This window comes from Rattus norvegicus, chromosome 13 (assembly GCF_036323735.1).
Source record: "Rattus norvegicus strain BN/NHsdMcwi chromosome 13, GRCr8, whole genome shotgun sequence".
NCBI lineage: Eukaryota > Metazoa > Chordata > Mammalia > Rodentia > Muridae > Rattus > Rattus norvegicus.
Window position 1 is genome coordinate 85622327 of NC_086031.1, and position 20351 is coordinate 85642677.

At 42.2% G+C, this 20351-nt stretch overlaps 1 protein-coding gene across 4 annotated transcripts in view; it reads right to left on the bottom strand.

Annotated features, from left to right (window-relative positions):
• Atf6 (activating transcription factor 6) overlaps positions 1–17633 on the bottom strand; it is a 179648-nt gene extending 162015 nt beyond the window's left edge. The window contains exons 1-4 of one of the 4 annotated variants that reach the window (XM_063272367.1): positions 17523–17632; positions 16620–16844; positions 4175–4251; positions 2721–2808 (exon numbers count right to left, since the gene is read on the bottom strand). In XM_063272367.1, the coding sequence (XP_063128437.1) occupies positions 2721–2808; positions 4175–4251; positions 16620–16671 (217 nt within the window). In that variant the 5' untranslated portion in view covers positions 16672–16844; positions 17523–17632. Of the gene's footprint in view, positions 1–2720; positions 2809–4174; positions 4252–16619 lie in introns of all 4 variants that reach the window. The other 3 variants (XM_063272368.1, XM_008769738.4, NM_001107196.1) reach the window with 3 other exon arrangements.
• Between the last annotated feature and the right edge of the window lie 2718 nt (positions 17634–20351).

Genomic DNA, 20351 nt, shown 5'->3' on the forward strand with positions numbered 1-20351 from the left:
GGGTGAGAAACCACTTCCACTTCCACTGCAGAAGTGGTGTGCACGAATTCTCTGGAGGAGGAGAAGAAACTCGTTGCACTGGCTTTCTTGGTTGAGGAACAAGAGCAGGTGAAAGATTCTACTCTATCAGCTCTTCTGTGTTCTCAGTATTATGCCACATACTAAAGGCAACTGCCCACAGCCAGAAAGGAAACATGGTAAGCAGTGCTCTCCCATTTAAATCGTACCTACCTATTCACCTTCACCAGTTCCCACCTCCCATCACAGAACACAAAAACACAAGGTCAGTGTTCTCTCTAGATTTTTGGCTTTTTGTTTTATTTTTGGCTCTTTGGTGGTTGTTGTTGTTGTTGTTGTTGTTGTTGTTGTTGTTGTTGTTTGAGGAGCTGAACATCAAACCCCAGGCTTTGTGCATGCTGGGTAAACACTACCGCTGAGACACACATAGCGCCCCCACCCCACTCCCAGTTTTCTATTACTACTGTGTAACTAAATCTTTGCTGAAACAACCATTTTATTAACTTCCCAGAATCTACGGGTCAGGAATTTGGACTGGAGAACACTCATGTAACTCACATTCTATGAGGGAAGACAGGAATTGAGCAAAATAAGAACATAAAATGAAGGAGTATAGAAGGGTAGAGATAAAAAGGAATTTACTGGGAAGTGTGCTGGTTCTATGTCCACTTCCTCTCAACTCCTATAACTGTGACACTAATGATCTCTACGCCCACTTCCTTTTAGGCAGTGCAGGCAGGGCTGGAGAAGGAAGTACACTAGAAGACAGAAGACAATTCTCCTTCAGTGTCTCCTGTCAGCTCTGCCCTCTCAGTGACAGCCTGCTCCAGGGTCTTCAGCACACTGAAGCCCAACCTCCTCAAGCTCCCTTTAAAATATCAGCACTACTAGCTGCCAGCCTAGTCAAAGAACATAGACTCAGGGTTCGGAAAGAGACTCTGCCACAAAGAAATAACTCAGGAAGGGACAGAGGGGACCAGAGTTCTGAGTCAGCGGTGATGAGCACCTGCTCTTACAGAGGACATGAGTTTGATTCCCAGAACCCACATGGCAGATCACAACGGTCCATAACTCCAGTTCCAGGGTGTAGCCAGACTCTGGCTACTTTGTGGGTTCTCTTTTCTTCCACCCCTCCCCCCCCCTTTCAACACCCTAACACTAGATAGGAGAGGAAAAAGGATAGAGGGGGAAAAGGGTGACAATCATTAGACTACTTCCTGCTAGTTAGGGGTGTCAAGTTCCTTGGGGCCAGTTTGATTTTCACTGTCAGGATATTTTTCTTTGCACATGACTACTTACAAACCACAACCAACAACAACTAACCAACAACCAACAACCAACAACCCACCCTGCCTCTCAGGGCCCTAGCATTTATATTCCCTCTGAAGAATCCCCAGGATTCCAAATGTCAGACACTTGCAGAAACTGGCTGCAGCTGGCAAAATCACGCCCCTGCTAGAGCACTCGGCAAATCATAGTCAGCTGCTGTGGGCAAGCTGAAGCAGCCCCATGTCCCACACCTCGTATTAAAACAAAACCACATTCTTACAATATTTCTGTGTTTTTAAAGAAACCAACTACTCAGGGGCCTCTTCTGACCTCTGAAAGCACTAGGCACACGCATGGCACACAAACATACATGTGAGCAAAGCATTCATACATGAATATAAAAAATAAATCTAAAAATAAATGTTTCTAGAAAAAGTCCTCTAGCCTCTACACACACACACACACACACACACACACACACACACACACACACACACACACCACCCATACACATACCAGAAAAAAATTAATAAAAATTAAAGGGAATATTAACTTTTATATCTAGTTAACAAAGAAAGTAAGATGTATTGGTAAGAAAAAGGTATAAGTTATGATAATGTTATTTTCTTTCGAAGAAAAAAAAGGCTAATTTTTATCCTACAGTAGGATGGATCATTGGTTTTAAACAACAAAACCGTAGAACAAAGCCAGAATGGCTGAGAAGCTGCATAAAGTTATGGAAAACGAAATCTCTGAATTGAATCTCACAAAGTCACATTAGCCAAGGCTTAAAGAGAATTATAAGTTTTATTCAAAAAACATGAGCATTAAGGCTAGAGAGATGGCTCAGCAGTTAAGAGCTGACTAATATTCCAAAAGACCAAGGTTCAATTCCCAGAACCCACAAAGTTCACAAAGACACCCTCTTCTGGTCTCCCTGGGCACCAAGCACACAAGCAGTGCACAGACATACATGCAGGCAAAACACACACATAAATTTTAAATTTACACTTTTAAATTAAACATTAAAATCCAAAGTAAACTGTTGTAAACTGTAGTTAAACTCTCTGTCCAAATAACAAGGATTTTTATGGTGTATTGATCTGCCCTGAGTAACAGCCTGTGAAAGGTTCATGATTACACCTTAAGAAACCAACACAGGAAACAAATGACATTTTTATCCAATTTCCTGTTCTCTTTATTGTCATTATAAAACTCTGATCACTTTAAAAAAAAAAAAAGCATTAGGCAAGCTGTGCCACTCCTCAAAAGGATGTACGTCAAGGTCAGGGACCCAGCTATGAGGCTCCTAATTGCCGGTAACTCTAGCGTCATCCTGTTGGCCAGGATTTTCTGACCCACTTGATCCCGAGTATTAGCCAAACTGTAGCGTGAGTCTGGCTAGAGCGTTTATGGGTAAAGCACATCATTACCTGAGCAGAAGTGGCTGCTGGGGCTCCATATGTCTGACTCCCAAGGCATCAAATCCAAATCAAAATTAAGATGATCAAAATTATTTTCCTGTAGGTGTCAAATCAGCAAATGATTAAAATGAAATACACATACTGTGAAACAAAACCATCAGGCACCGTTGGCCATGGATAACATAACGGCAGCTATCCAAGCCACCTGCTCCACACTGCAGAAACATCTTAGAGAACCCAGGGATACAGTAAGTCTGGTTCAACAAAGGACAAGAACAACCAGAAAAGGAAATAGGTTCAATAACTAAAAATTTGCGAGATTTATTCTTTTTTATGTGGAAACAAACCAATAAAAATTCACAAAATAAGTCTTCTGCCATCAGAGAGATCCAGATCCAACAAGATAGATTTTCCCTTTGTTATTGAGAAAAACAAACTATTCATGTCATCTCTCTATAGAAGAAAGAACGCAGTCACAGCCAGAAACAACGCACGCAGGAGTCACACACAGGATTCATAAAGAAGGTGAGTGCTGCAGAAGGACGTGCTTTTCCCCCTACCATTCTGTGGTTTTCAAACTTCTAAAATGTTTATAAATTCAACAAACAAAACAAAAACCACAATTTTAGAGACAATAAGAAAACTCAGCGGGTTGGGGATTTAGCTCAGTGGTAGAGCGCTTGCCTAGGAAGCGCAAGGCCCTGGGTTCCGTCCCCAGCTCCGAAAAAAAAGAACCAAAAAAAAAAAAAAAAAAAAAGAAAGAAAACTCAGCAGGTAAAGAAAAGGCATTGAAGAGTGAAGCCAAGTTCAGAATTCCATAAGCTAACCACCTACACATACACTAATCAAAAAAATCTAAGCCGTTTTGATGGCTCAAAGTATTACAATAACAGTTTTTACATAGTTCTCTAACCAATCAAAGATAAAAATAAGGATGTGACTAATTTTCAGAGCTCTTGAAGAGGAAGTTGGTAAGTTCCTCTTGACTAGATGAATGACTCACGCATGCCTCTTAATCCCACTATTTCCCACAAGCAGCAAAGGATCTGTAAAAATCAAGAACTAGGATGGCTCACACCTGTACTTTCAGCACTCAGAAGGCTGAGGCAAGAGGACTGATAGCAACTGCAGGCCAGCCTGAGCTATGTAGTAAGTTTGAGACCATCCAAGCCTACAGAGTGAAGCCTTGAGTCCAAAACAAACTAATAGGATGTCAAATGACTTTTCCAAGGTCACTCACCCCCTAAGACAAACATATGCAAAGTAAACAAGGCTTCTCAAACCAGGACCTAGACAATGTTATAGTTCTGTACTTACTGACTACAAAGGAGCTACTAACATTTATAGTTCATGGTGTCACTTAGCTACTAGCCTAAGCCTACTATTCTGAAACCCTCTTGCATTAATCATAGTACAGGTGAAACACCAAGCTATTCACTATTTCTCCGCCAGGAAGTACTTACGTAAGTCTCATGTGCTGCATCAAACTGGACATCATCCGTGTCTGTGAAATAGCCAAGCTCAGCAAACAACGTGGACTCTAGAATAAAGAAGGAAAGAGCAACGCTTCTGTCACTCAGGAGTCCGAGAGTGGAACCTTGGTGGATCTATTAGTTTTCCTTTAGGCACTGCTGCTGCTGACAAGCTCAAGCAATGTGAACATCCTGAGTACATGGGCTTGGCTCCCCATATCACGTGCAAAAAAGTGGGTACAGCTACATATACCTGGAACCTCAGCACTGGGGAGGCAGAGAAAGATGGGTTCCCTAGGGCTCGCTAGCCCAATCAGTGAACTTCAGTTCCAGTAACAGACTCTGCCTTAGAAACAAAAACAAAAAGTGGAAGCTTGGCAAGATAGCGGGGAAAGGCATTTGCTGCACAAGCCTGCTAACCTGAGTTCTGACCCCAGAAGCCATATGAGGGTAGAAGGAGACACACACACACACACACACACACACACACACACACACACACACACACACAGAGTTGTCCTCTGACCTCTGCACACACTGCGGCATGCCCATCCTCACCCCAACACAGATACGATAAAATTCGGTTAAAAAAAAAAAAGGTAAAATTGATTGAGGAAGACACGTAGCATCGACCTCTGGCCTCTACATGCACACACATATGTACAGGCACTCACACACATGTACACACAAAAATGTTTACATAGATAATAAAAGACTTGCCTAAATTTCAGCAATTTGAAGCATATTCTAATTTCTAGTGAAGTTTCCTTATCAAACAAGAAATATATGGGCCAGAAAAAGATTCTTCCATAATCTACATTTAAAAACTTTTTAGAAGGTCAAGGTGCGGACACGGCCCAATACTTCCATCCACTCTGTAAAGCTTCCCTTCCCCAACACGTCCAGAACTCTTTAAAGTTCCCAGCTCCAGACCCTCCAGATCCTCCTCTGTACAAACTCCCGCAGTGATTTCTGACGCACACGTTCCTCAGCTTCCTCAGCGGCACTGCCGGTTCACTTATCTGGCTGTGGTGGTTTGAGTGAGAATAAGCCCCTCCCCAAAACGCTCATCCATCTGAAAGCTTAGACGCCAGCTAGTGAACTGTTTATGAAGGATTAAGAGGTATGGCCGTGTTAGAGGAGGTGTGTCACGGGTGGTGGGCCTTGAGGTTTTAAAAGCCCACACCAGAGGCAGTCTCAAGGCTCTGGTGATCAGGACATAAGCTCTTAACTACTGCCCCAGCACTATCCCTGCCTGCTGCTATGCTATGCTCCCAACCATGATGGTCATGGACTAAGTCTCTGAAACTGTAAGCAAGCCCCCAGCTTTCATAAGTTGCCTTGGTCATGGTGTCATAAAACAACAACAGAACAGTAAGGAGGACACAGAGCAGCAACAAGAACCTTTCCCCAGCTAAAATAAAGCACAGCAACACTGTATAGATAGTAAGAATGCCAGGCCACACACACACTTGTCAGAAAGGCCTGCTTTCAACTCCGCTCCAGAGCCAAAAGTCATGCAAGATGACTGTGACAATGTGCCTTAAGAACAGGCTAACCCTCGTCCAAGTTTTCTGCATTTGCTGTTTCTTGTTTCTTCCCGTCCTTCTTGAACCTACTCCAGTCAAGGACCCGACTCTGTACACAACAGTCATTAGTGTCACCAGCAACCTCCACACTACTGAGCACACGGTCCTTGCCTCTACCGACCAATCTAGAGCATCTGACAGCCTGATCCTTCCCTGTTAACCAAAACATTTCTACACTTAGCTTCCAAACACTGCATTCACTCACCTGATTTCCCTCCCACCTTAAGGTTGACCCTACCTTAATGGTTCCCTGTCCCTTTAACATGAAACTGCCCCTGGGCTCAGCATAAAGCTCTCTTTCAAATGTTTTCTCTCTGAAGTGCCACTGAACTCATGGCGTTTAACAGCATCTCTATGTCAAGCATTCCCACATAAGTATCTCCAGCTGTAATGACAAGAAGCACAGGTAACAAGCACACTGCGTTTACATCTTGTCATTGTTTAAAAGGCACCTCTAACTTGGCACCCTGCACTGGAGCTCTTGGTCCTACTATCTCACCTTCTACTGCTTCTAATTGTCACTTAATGACATTCAATTCTCCTAGTGGCTCAACCCTAAAACCTTAGAACCAATGTTTACTCCCTTCCCATGCTCTCTCTATATTAATTTACTTCCAAATCCTATCAGCTTTCTACTCTAAACGTGTTTATAGATCATAACCTGGCTGCTTCCTACCTTTCATCCCACTTTTCCTCCTCTTCCTACCTGTCTTTTTCTTCCCTAGCCTCCCCAACACAAAGATGCCAGCATCTAAGACAGCAGAGCAGTGAGGCTGCTGGGTTTGTGCCTAGTCATCTGCAGCAAAGTGTCTGCTACCCACAGAAATGGTGGGGAAGAGCAGGCTGCCTGGTGTCGGTGGCAATGACATGGAGCTGGCGGGCGGGAGAAGAGCATGACAGATGGGAGAGAAGCCCGAATAGCTAGCAGTGGTCCCAGTTAGCAATCTGTTAAGGGATGAAGCAAAAGAATAAATGTATCTAAAGGAACTGGAGTGAAGTGCCTGTCAGAGGGAGGATTCTGACATATGGAGAGGGTAAGGCGAAAAGAACTATAAGGCGTTAGACTGAAATAATTAGTAAAGGAACTAATTTTTGAATGCATTCATATAGACCCATGAATGGTGCACATGCCTATCATCCCAGCATTGGTGAGGCAGTGGTGAAAGAATACGCAAGTTCCAGGCTATCCTGTGCTATATTACTAGTTCCAGGCAAGCCTGGGCTATAGAATGACAGCTGTCTCAAAACAAATATGAAACAGAGAGAGAAACAGAGAGAAAGAGATCATTAAAGATGTTCGTGTGCGCACACAGAGACATGCATTCGTTTCCTGGTTCTGCCTGTTGAGAGGTTTGTGCACAGTGACACACCATAGAAAGAAAATAATGTGCTCAGATAGTAGACCATGAGGACCATCCTCTACTAAATGGAAATCACGAAGGGGCTCTTTGGAGAAATGGCTGATTCAGAGCAGAGGACGTACAAATTAAGCCTAGGAAATCTTTATTTGTTTAAGAAAAGAAAACAAGGAAATTCTCAGTAAAAGTCATGAACCGATGGGAAGAGGCACGGCCATGCCCGGTATGTGCAAGCCCTAGTAGAGTCCTTGCTACTTCATGTACACACAAACGAAAATGACGTGACGATGCTGAAAGAGCAAAGGCGCTAACATGAATGAACTCCACTGATCAAATCTGAGAAATTAAATTAAACATTAAAACACAGCAAAAGTTTACAAGCCACTAACATAAAAAAATTTTTTTTCAGTGAATTCATATGGAAAAGGGAAAGGGAAGGAAGGGAAGAGAATTACAGTTTCTAATAGTGTAAGCATTGCTTCAATAAATGTAAGACAGGATACAGATAATTTGCATGTGGCAACCTTTTGAGAAGTGGTTGGTTTAGGCTGGCAGACTCAGGGAGGACAGGGATGTGAGGATGTCCATAATAACAGGACATTATCTCTCCCAAATATAAATAAAAACACAAAAGATATAACTGACTTGACAGTGGAGAAACCTGACAGACAGCAACTCATCTGTAATCATGTGACCAAGCACCTTAGCTCCCCAGCACCACTTGAGTCGGAGAATCAGGCACAGCATCAGGCCTCAGGCCTACTTGCCACTGATGACCTGAGACTGGTCACAAGGACACAGTGTATAGACCCAGATTATGATGAAGTTCTTGCATAAAGACTGTTAAGGGCATGATAGACAGGAAAAGAAAAGACTCTAAAGTGCTAACTCTAAAGTGCTATTCCAGAATGAAGGACATCAGAGAGAAATGCAAAAAAACAAACAACAACAGCAAACAAACCAATGTGTGTTTGCAGGAAGAATTCCTGACCACTAAGATAGATAGCAAAATGTAAACTGTCTCTGTAAAATGAACACCAGTGTTGTGTCCCCGTTTATTTTCCGAATGGAAGAAACACACAGTGGTAACATAGGAAAGCCTGGAGTGGGCTGTGGCTTGTTATCTGCTGGTGGGGGATGACAGATACTGTATTTAAGGATGAAAGGTGGAAGGAGAAAACAGGGCAATTGTGACCTAATTTTAAAACTGCAGAAGAGTATGCCAGAGTTCTTTACAGTGTTCTTTATGGTGTTCTTACAGCAGTGTTCTTACAGATTTAAAATCACTTCAGAATTTAAAATATGTGTCTAGATGGACAGTATGGCACAGACTGCTAGTCTCAACTACTTGTGAAGCTGAAGAAACAGGATAGCTTAAGTCCACCGGATCAAGACCAGCCAGAGCAACACAGGCAACTCTTGATCCAAAACCATGCATGTGTATGTACACACATTCACTGTTATCAGTTAACTCTGAGGATCCCCTATAGAAGGCTCCAAATAGTCTTCCGACTTCTGCCATAGCCCACAGGCAGGCTCTGTTCAATACAGCAGCTAAGACAAAGCTATAGATTGGGATGGGAATGTAGTAGTTGGTATAATGCAGCATCCATGAAACAACATGCAGTCAGTCCCCAGTCCACACAAACCAAGCATGGCACATGCCTGCAGTCCTACTCAGAAGGGAGAAGCGGAGTGATAATAAAGAAATTCAAGGGGGGGAGGGGCTCACTGGCCAACCTGCCAAGCAAGCTTGATGACCTGAGTTCCACTCTCGGCACCCACATAAAGGGGATGAAGAAAACCAACTCCACAAAGTTGTCCTCTTACCTTTACACATGTTATAAATATAAATGCAACAGTAACTCAAAAATAAATAAACTTACTTATTTTAAATTAAGATAAATTGGAGCTAGAGAGATGGCTTAGCAGTTAAGGACACTGGCTGCTCTTCTGGAAGACCTGAGTTCAAGTCCCAGCATCCACAGGTTGGCTCACAGTTGTCCACAACTACAGTTCCCAGGGGTCTGACACCCTTTTCTGACCTCCACAGGCACGTGGCTGCACATACATACATGGGCAAAACACCCATACACATAAAATAAAAATAATCTCAAGGTCATCTTAGCTATATGGTGAACTGGAAGCCAGACAGGGCTACATGAGATCCTCTCCAAAAAACGAAAACAAATAAAAGGCAGGCAGACATGGTGGCACGTGCCTATAAGTTTAGCACTCAGGAGGCAGACACAGGAGAATCAAAAGTTTGAAGCCAATAAGGCTACATAACAAGATCCTATTAAACCTATTAAAGGGTTAGAGACCAGCTCCATCAGGAGAGTGAGGCGTGCACAAGTCCTGTAATGCCAGCAGGGAGAGAGCTCATCCTCCAGCTACAGAGCAAGCTGGAAACTAGCCTAGGCTATAGGAGTCTGACGAAACAAAACGTAACAAAAACGTTTTTAAAAAGGCATGTTGAGGGGCTGGAGAGATGGCTCAGCGGTTAAGAGCACCCGACTGCTCTTCCAGAGGTCATGAGTTCAATTCCCAGCAACCACATGGTGGCTCACAACCATCTGTAAAGAGATCCGATGCCCTCTTCTGGTGTATCTGAAGACAGCTACAGTGTACTTATATATATAATAAACAAATAAAAAAAAAAAAAAAAGGCATGTTGAAAACAAATATGGTCGGCAATATATAAAGGCAGTCCCAAAAAACTGTAACAGAGCTGAAAAACCTAGCGACATCAGGGCGGTCATGGTCTCTTATGAGGATGGATACTCAGGAACTTGTGGTAAAGATGTGTAAACAACCAGTGAGAAGCTCATAAAGTATACAATATGTATCGGATACACACAATTCTTGATGATGACAACCGACAACTATGTTAGTAGTTTAGGACTTGCCACAGTGCACTACTCCATTTAATAATAGGGCGTCCCCTCTTCTTATAAAAATGTTTTGCAGTAAAATAGTGAGCCATGTTGCACGGGCAGATGGGGCACGCATCTTACATCTACTGTGTCTGGACTACGTCATTGCCTCTGTGTTTAGCTAACCTCAGATTGTTTTGTTCGTTGTGCATAGGAGCCATAAGCAATAGCGTATTATGTGTATATTGTGTGTGTCATATAATTTAAATGTACAGCAGACCTTACACTTTAGTTTTTTGTTTTTTGGTTTTTTTTGGGTTCTTTTTTTTCGGAGCTGGGGACCGAACCCAGGGCCTTGACACTTTAGGTTTTGTAAGCAGATGCCACACAGCAAGCACACTTCTCAAAACTTGTTCCTGTCGTGAGTGATGGATGACCATAGTTGATGCCGAGATAAGAAGGAACCCTGTGGTCTGGCTTAGAACTATAAATATTGTCATGCAGTCATGTTATTGTTTTTAAATAAACACCACTTGTTCTTAAGAAATACCTAGTAAAATATTTAGGCGTTTCATTCTGCATGCTTGTGCTTCCGGTGGTGGAACTGTGAGTAGTAAGTAAGAAACACAAAGTAAGTAGGGCAGGACTTTCAGTCGGTGCATCCGGGAAATACAGATGCCGTGTACTGATCTCTCATTTTCTGTGGTTTTAAAAAACCTGAAGGTGGGTAAATTCACTGTATGTATAGACTATTTCAGAAGAACCCACGAGAAGCTAATAGCACAAAGTATCGTTCTGAGGTATTATTTCTACTGCCTATCCCTGCGTCCGCTCCACCAAGTCCACACCTCCACCACTGAGCCGTCTCTCAATGACAGCAGTTGTGAGTCTCAGCTTTCTTAGCGTTTCCACCTCGCCCCCTCTGCCCTGACCGCTTATTTGTTCACGCCTCCACAGTGACCTGGCTTTTTCTCTATCTTGGCGTGACCGAGTCCTATTATTCTCAGCAAGATGACAAATGGGAGCCACAAGGAGCTCAGTAAGGAAAGTGTTCTCTGCGGAGTCTGATGTTCCACGTTTGCTCTCCAGGACCCACGTGATGAAAGGAAAAAAAAAAAAAATCAGTCCTGGAGACAATCGCCTATGTGCCTTGGCAGGCACACCCCACCACCACCCTCCATGCACAAATACAGAAATCAATATAACAAAAAGGAAAGCTAAAAGAAGAAACATTGGGGTCACCATTAAACATGGACTTGTAAGAAAAAAGGCAAGGGGAGAGGAGGAGGAGAAATGTGGTTACAGCAAGAGAGGAAGTGGCATCTAAGGGAAGGTTGGCTTTTTCCCCTCCAAATAGGGGACGTTAACTATGTGTTTGTTCTCTGACAGAGATGGGAGAAATACTATAGGAAAAAGAGCTCAGGTGGCATTTTTAATAAAGCATGAAGGAGCTGAAACACAGAGAAAACTGGCCTAACTAGTAACAAGAGGCCATCCTCAGCATTACTGGGGGAAGGCAAGCATGCTGGTAAGTGAGATGAGACAGAGAGAGACTGCAAGTTCTAACCCAGAGCATGAAAGAGGGGGTGATAGGAGGCTGAGAAGGAAAGCTGTGGGGAACAATCATCAGTGAGAGAGTACTAAGACCCAAGAATAAACAGGCCAAGCCTACTGAAATATCCAGGAATCCTAACAGCAGCATGTTGAAGAAAGGGAACAGGAAGCCAGCAGCTACATTTTCTGAGAAGGGACTGAAAGTGACTGAAGAATCAGCAATAGAATGAGGTGGAAGACTGTATACTGTGACCAAGTAAGATTTGCACCTAAATGCTTAGTGTGGAGGAGAGGAGTATGTTCCGCAGACAGCAGAGAAGGGTAAGAAAACACCTACTACATTCTAGGTTGCTGTGTACAGAGAGGGCTTTCACCAGGACTTCGGGGAAAGCTGTGTCATCAGGGGAGAGTCAGGTTGTGTTTGGTTAGTGCAAGAAAAGGAAGAGAAGCGTCAAAGGAGATGTTAAAGACAAGAGAGGAACCGCAGGAGCAGGAAGCTTCTCATCTTGGCACAGAGCTCTTAAGTGGCTTTAAAAAGAAAAAAAAGAAAAAGTGGCTTTTGAAGAATTTGAGTGAAAGGAAGAGGAGAAGAAAGAAGAGGAAAAGGCAAGATTGCAAACAAGCCAAAGAAAGATGACCAACACCATGTGATGTTAGAAAACTGCAAATTAAAACAAGGCACCACCGCATGCCCGCTAAAACAGCTAAACTCCGAAGCACTGGCAACAGCAAATACCAGCAAACAGAAACATCCACTCATGGCTGCTGGAGACACGGAACAGTGCAAGTCTGGCAGTTTACTATAAACCAAACATAGTCTTAGAATACGATCCAGTAACTGTGGTACCAAACCAACTGACTTGAAATTTTACATCACATCAACACAAAAACCTGCACACAGATGTTTAGAGCAGCTACATGTATAACTGCTAAAAACTGGAAGCACCAAGATATCAACATCTAAACTGATGCACGAACTACAGATATACATATATATATATATATGCAAACATATATATAAACAAACAAATATATATACATAAACTGAATTATGTCCCCCGAAAACTCATATTGAAACCCTAATCCCCAATATGGCTCTATCTGACACAGAATCTGGAGGGGATTACTAAGGCTAAGTGATGCTGTGGGAAGAGTAGCTCCCGACAATACCATGGAGGACAAGCAAGAGGGCAGTCATCTCAAGTGAAGAAGAGGGCTAACACCAAAACCTAGGCATGCTAGCTAGCATCCTCCATACCTTGTAGACGACTGTAAGGACAGATCCCTCTCAGTATACATTTGTCATCATAAAGAAATCAAGCCACAGGGGGTTGGAGAGATGGGTCAGCGGTTAAGAGCACCGACTGCTCTTCCAGAGGTCATGAGTTCAATTCCCAGCAACCACATGGTGGCTCACAACCATCTGTAATGGGATCCGATGCCCTCTTCTGGTGTATCTGAAGACAGCTACAGTGTACTTGTATATGATAAATAAATAAATCTTTAAAAAAAAAAAAAAAGAAATCAAGCCACAGACACACACAGGAACTTCAAATGCATCCTACTAAGTAAAGAAGCCAGTTTGGAAAAAGTTACATAGTACTCGGTTCTAACCACACAACAAAAGCAAAATGGCAGAGACAGTGAAAAGATCTGATCTGGGTATGGGATGAGCAGGTGGAGCTCGGGGAATGCTTAAGAGAGACACTCAGACTACTCTACACTACACTGTAATGATGGACCTGTTTGTTGTATTACATTTGTCAAAACCCCAATATTAAGGCTCACCCTTTACTTAACACTAATGTATCGAGCCAGGCGTGGTGGCCCATGCCTTTAATTCTAGTATTTGGGAAGCTGAGGCAAGAGCATTAAGAATCCAAGGCAAGCCTGGTGACATCAAATATTCCAGGACAAGTTGGACTACATAAAACGACCCTCCGTCAAAAAAAAAAAAAAATTAGAAAAGAAAAAGTCGATCAACATTAGTTCATCCGTCTTAACAGTACAATACTAATTGCTTTAATTTGCCTTTCGTTACTGTAATAAAACACCGTGACCAAAAGTAACTTGGGGAGGAAATGGATTACTTGGCTTACATGTATTAATCAGTGTCTACATGAAGGAGAATCTGGACAGGAACCTAGAAACAGGAACTGAAGCAGAAGCCATGTCAGAATGCTACTCCTCATGGCTTGCTCAGTCTGCTTTCTTATACACCCAGAACCACCTGCCTAGGGTTGGCACCACCCACAGTGGGCTGGGCCCTCCCACATCAATCATTAATTTAAAAAAAAAAAAAAAAAAAAAAAGAATGACCTGTAGACTTGCCTACATGATAATCTGATGGAGGAATTTTCTCAATAGAGGTTCCCTCTTTCCTGATGTTTCTAGCTTGTGTCAAATTAAAACAAAAAACCTAATCAGCATAGTAGTCACCAGAAGAAGGAACAGAGAGGAAGTACATGGAACTGCATGTACTATCTGTAAAACTACTCTAAAATTCTAAAGCTGTACTTTTAAAGGGACCATCAAATGATGCATTAAATATGACTGGGGAGCCAGAGGCAGGAAACTTATGAAAGTTGTAGGCCAGCCTACGCTACATAGCGAGGACTTGTCTCAGAAGACCTAACACCAGTAACAATAAGTATGACTGTAATCCCAGCATTCAGAAGGCGTAAGGCAGAGATAGCAGAAGTTCGAGGCCAGCCTGGGCTACATGATTGTCTTTAAAAGATCCTAAGTAAAAAAAAAAAAAAAAAAAGTAAAAGAAATAACCAAATGCACCTGTGTGAAACCCAAACGTCAGTCTCCATAAGCCTTTATGGGAGGGAACGCAGCCATGCAGCTATTCTCGTTCCTCTGTACCTTCCGCTATGGCTGCTTTCTCCCTGTGGCAGAGCAGCATTGATGGAGACCACAGGATAGTGACACCTAAAATATCTGCTATCTGAACCTTTTCCAAAACAAACTGCAGATGTCAGCTCTACATGTCATTAATCACATTTAGAAAATAAATACCCAGAAGCATGTCCCACCATACCCTGTGCTGAGATAACTTCCTTCAAACTGTACAAATTGTTCTTCCTAAGAAATACCAATTATAAAATCCAAGTTTTAAGATTTAACAGGGGGTTGGGGATTTAGCTCAGTGGTAGAGCGCTTGCCTAGGAAGCGCAAGGCCCTGGGTTCGGTCCCCAGCTCCGGAAAAAGAAAAAAAAAAAAAAAAAAAAAAAAAAGAACCAAAAAAAAAAAGATTTAACAGGACATCTGTTGAAAATACTTTTAAATACATCAGTAAAATAACCAAACATGCCAAACGGCAACTACCAAAGAACCCATTATTTTATTGAGGAACCCTAGTGTGTTCAACTCCAACACCTGCAAAATCTACCCTACCTACTGAACACCTGAGGGATAAAAGTATTGAGCCAAGAGACAATTGTTGACGGTCTGAAAAGAGAAGCCTAAAAACCAGTGAGAAAAGGACATACTCAAGAGGGAACCAGGCAGGATACCGGAGAAAGGAGTCAGTCCGCTGACTACAAAGAACTCAATGTTGTTCTAGAATCAAGATTAGGAATTAGTGAAACGCAGCTGAGAATCAGAATCTAGGACAGGAAGTGCCTCGTCGTTATAGTTTAAGAAATGCCACAGACATAACGGTCAAATGGTAGAGAAAACAAATAATCAGCCAACACACTGAAATAGACGTGCTAAGAACAGAAGCGCTAGACAAGAATTAGGAAAGTGTTACAGGGTAGAAAAGCCAGAGGCACAAAGATAAGCCTGTTTCCGATCCTACTTTACCACGTACTAGTCTAAGACTCAGAGAACAGGTTCTGTCAGCCTGGGTCTCAACATCTATAGGACGGCAGGGCCTCATCAGACTGTTATGAACATAGCATAAACAACACATGTAGTGCGCTTAGCAGAATGGCTGACAAAAATAAAGTCCTAAGCAAGTGACTGCTGCCACTGTAAAAAGTATTTAGCTGGGAAAATACACTGGAGAATGGACATTTAAAGTTTGTTGGGTTTTTTTTTTCTTCCAGAAAGTTGTCTGCCCAGGGATTAAAATAAACCTTTCATAGATTCTAATTGTAGAGAACACCTGCCACTGTTAAATTAAACTAGGATGCTCAATACTTCCTAGCTGAGAGTCCACTCATGTTTATAGTGGAATGTTGGTCCGAGGAAGAAAAGTGTCCCCAAAGCTGAAGGGCAGTGTAGTCTCACTACAAGATCCACTGAGGCAACTACAGAACTTCAAACTCAAATATTAACATACATAATCCTGCTAACTTTCTGTCTTTTTAATCAAGAAGGGAATATTAGCTTTCTCTAAGGATTTAGCTGCCAAAGCTTGTCCCTTGTCATTCTCTATTCCATCCCTCCTTAACACCAAAATCAAAGAAAATAGACTTAACGAGAGATTTCAGAGCTGTGTTGGGACAGCAGTCAGGATTACATCAGTTTGTGTTAGATCTAGTAATCAGGGACACGAGGTCAGGTGCTTGGAAGAGTTTCTTCTTTGCCAATTTGGATATATGTCTTAGACCAATAGTTAGAGCTGGGAGGCAAGGACTTTCTTCTGTATTTCAACCAATACAGGTTTTCTCAACATGCCTTGTACACGTGCAGTGCGCGCGTGTGAGCGTACACACACACACACACACACACTCACACACCGCTCCCCACCCACACGCCCACAGTCTGAAAAAATAGCTTGGAGCCTTTGGGGCAGCTACAGTCATCCTACTGAGTTCTGGTCCCTCAAGATCACCTGGTATTTCCACAAGGAACACACGCTGGAAAACTATAGCAATTTCAATTAGAACATCATTTTACTGTCGCTGCGGCCAGGACAGAAGCCCAGCGGTTCTGCCAGTCTCTTCCACGATTCTGCCAGTCTCTTCCACGACCCGCAACCCGTGGCCTCGCTCCCGTGACACGGTTCGTCCACACCTGTCACCGCCACCGGGCGGTAATCAGGAGGGAAAAACCCCCACAGACGCGCCCGATCTAGCTCGAGTACAATCGCAGATCCACTCACCCCAGTCTTCACCTGGTCCATGAGGAAGAACCGGACTAAAAGGCGACTCCATGGCGCCGGCAACAGAAGCCGGCTTCCCCGAAACAGACACCTCTCCCTCGCAACTCGGATCGGTGAGTAATCCGAAACGGCAGCGGCCGGAGGACAAAATATGCTGAACGCTGACGGACGGTGGCCGAGCGGAGGCAAACTATCTCATCGCGCACGGGAACCTGGAGCAAAAAGCTAAGGAGACGTCAGCAGATAAGCCAAATAGACTTATGAGTAAATATTTCCCTAGGAGGATTTCAGCACTTTCTGTCCCTTTGTGGGTTTTTGTGGTTGTTCTTGTTTGTTTCTCTTTCTCTCTCTTTTTTTTTAAGTTGGGCGGAGAGCACAAAGATTTAACCGCTTCGTTAAAATTTGCTAATACTAAAATTGAAAAAAATCTCTTGATCATAGTGGTTTGTTCTTTGTGCTTAATATTACGATATAGACATCTCAGAATGAAATTAGAAATTTACAGTAAACACGATTCGGTATTTATTAATACTTTTCAATCGCTGTAAAAATTTCCCACGAACACAGTAAATAAAGAAAAAACACAAGGAATTTCCCGCGTGTGTTAGAACTGCTTCCTTACTGGCACAGATTCCGAGGAAATTTTTCTCACAAATCATACTTGTAGAAAACCCCCACTCAAACAAATTTAAACAAAGAAAATATATGAGATAAATTCTCCACGTCCACACCTACCCCTAAAAAAGAGTTTTTAAAACTCGCAATAAGTTGTTAATCTTTTTATTACTAAAATTCAAGATTCTAAATATTTTTAGAGAAAAAATCATATCCATCACGGATTCCAACTCAAAAATGTAGACAAATTGAAAGGACAGTTTCGAGAATGTACTTAGTGTTGTTTACTTTCCGCTTTTACTCAGTCAGTGGCCAGGGACTACATCCATAACGAAATGGTGAGTGAACGCGGATCCCTTTAGGACCGAGTGAAACTTTTCCCATGGTTACAAACAAACAGAAATGCTTCCCAGAATCCTCCGAGCTCCTCGTGGCTGATGTTACTACGGATTGCGGAATGCAGCAAGGCTGGGAGGAAAGCCGCGTCAGAATTCACGAAGTCGGGCTGGGACCGCATCCGCATATACACGTGCAATGCGCCGCACGCGCGCGCACATACATACATGCATGCATGCATATATACACGGACACGCACACACACACACACACACACACACACACACACACACACACACACACTATTCTGAAGTCCCCCTACGACAAATGACGTTCCTTCCATCGTTGTAATGATACATGTTTATTAAGGGTGAAGTGTATAACATTTTCATTCTGGAGCTTCAACCTCTCGGTTTTATATTTTTATAAAATTTAATTTTTATCAAGTTCTTTTTATTCAAAAAAATTTAGGTAATTACGATTCAAACACCGTTTGAATATGTATCATCAAACGTAAACAAATGTTAACATTTTTCACTTAAGTATAAACTTTTCTCAAAAGTATAAGAAATTTTCAGTTACTGGTAAGTTGAACTGTCTCCTTACTATATCACTACACAGCCAACTTAATTTCCGAAATAGACAATTCCTACCATTAATTTTATGGGAAAATTTTAGTCCATTTTAGTATTTACTCTTACCGTATTTAAACCCGTTTGTAAATATGGTATTGAGTATTGGGAGATTTTTCTTTTCTTTTTTTTTTTTTTTTTTTTTTTTTTTTGTTCTTTTTTTTCGGAGCTGGGGACCGAACCCAGGGCCTTGCGCTTCCTAGGTAAGCGCTCTACCACTGAGCTAAATCCCCAGCCCTGAGATTTTTCTTTTCAATTCACATAAATGTATAACATGGTAATGGTCTCCAAATTATTGTCATTAGGTATTACTCGTTGAGGCTCTCTCCCGGTTTTAACTGCCGCTGGTTTCCTTGAATACATATAATCATAGTTGTTTAACTGAGATGGACATTTGGGTCTTTGAATTGTTGATCAGTACATAAAATATCAACACATTCGCCAGCACTAGATATGATCAGACTTTTACAATGTGTGTCACTATGAATTGTTGGGACTCTAGTTCACACTTCTCTGGCGGTTCAGGGATGCTATACTCCTTCCTCTTCACTAGACTGTACCCTGTTGTGAACCATCCACACTTTTATTTATTTATTTATTTATTTATTTATTTATTTATTTATTTATTTATTTTTGGAGCTGGGGACCGAACCCAGGGCCTTGCGCTTCCTAGGCAAGCGCTCTACCACTGAGCTAAATCCCCAACCCCCATCCACTCTTTTATAAAGTGCACTACTCGGTTCCCTTTCTCCTAGCGATGGGCACATCTTCAGATAGCCTGCTTTACTCATTTCGGTGATGTATAGGTTGCGAATATCTTCTCCTAGATTAGCATTTGTCTTCATTTATCCAGGTCTTGCTCTCTAGCTGTCGGGTGTGGTGAATTTGTCAACCTTTTGATACGTGTCTGCCACTTGTATTTTAAGAAATCCTTGCCTGTCCTGAGGCTATTAAGGATTTCCTCTTCATAGTTTACACTTCAGTTACCATTCTTTCTCTGCTGTGTGGTGTCTTGGATATAGGGACACTCTTGACTTTTGTACCACACTCTTATGCCCAAAACCCTTGCTGAATTCCATTACTGGGCTTGGTCCATGCACTTCTTAGGATTTCCCACTTAAAAGCTTTACATCGTGTAGACAATAATACTTTAACCCTTATTTTTACAAATATAAGAGTCAAATGTGGTAGTTACTGTCACCCCAGTTTCACTGTTTGTCATTCCTGTTCCACCTACCCTCCCTCCCAGAACCTTTTACGTTTTCCCAGGAATATCTTGCAGTAAATCTCCAACATGAATGATATTTCATTAAAAAAAAAAAATCTCTGAACAAGGGCCTTTATTTTGAAAATACCACGTATACCTAACAGAGTTCCTGAATACCTGTCTATTCCACATTCAATTTTCAGTCTTAAAAATGCCAACCTCGAGATGAGAGCTGGCCCAGTGATTAAGAGCACTTGCTCCTTGCAGAGGACCTGGGTTCAGTTCCCAGCACCCAAATGACAGCTCACAACCATCTGGAACTCTAGTTCCAGGGGACGGGATGCTCTCATCTGCTCCAATGGATCCTGCACACATGAGGGGACACATAAACTCAAACAAGTGCACACACGTACACATAAAAAACTAAAAATAAAGTATAACGTCCATCTAGAGTTGGCTTGTGAACATGAAGATTCAAGTTAGATCAACACTGTGCTTAATTCATACAGCAATTCCTTTTCCCCACTTCCCTTGGTACCGGATGTTGAAGAAACTTAAGTCTTGTCTGTAGAACTGCCTACTTTGTGAGTCTGCTATCTTCATAATGATTTTTAATTTGCCCCTAAAGCTACCAGTTTTACATAGAGGCTACACTGGGGAGATGGACTTTTATTCTGCAAGAATTCTTCACATTTCTAAACTTAAACCTGGCCTCCAAGTTTACTATGAAAGTATATTCATTAAAAGAATAAGACCATTTATTGGTCATGGATATGTAACCTGAAGATATTTGTGGGCCTTAGTTTATACTCTAGTAGTAACCTACCAATCACTACTGGCTTAAAAAAAAAACAAACTGACTAATGAAATTACATCTTAGTTGTATTGCATCTGATGAGACTATTAGATTTAATAATCAGATCAGCATTGCAATATAAATGG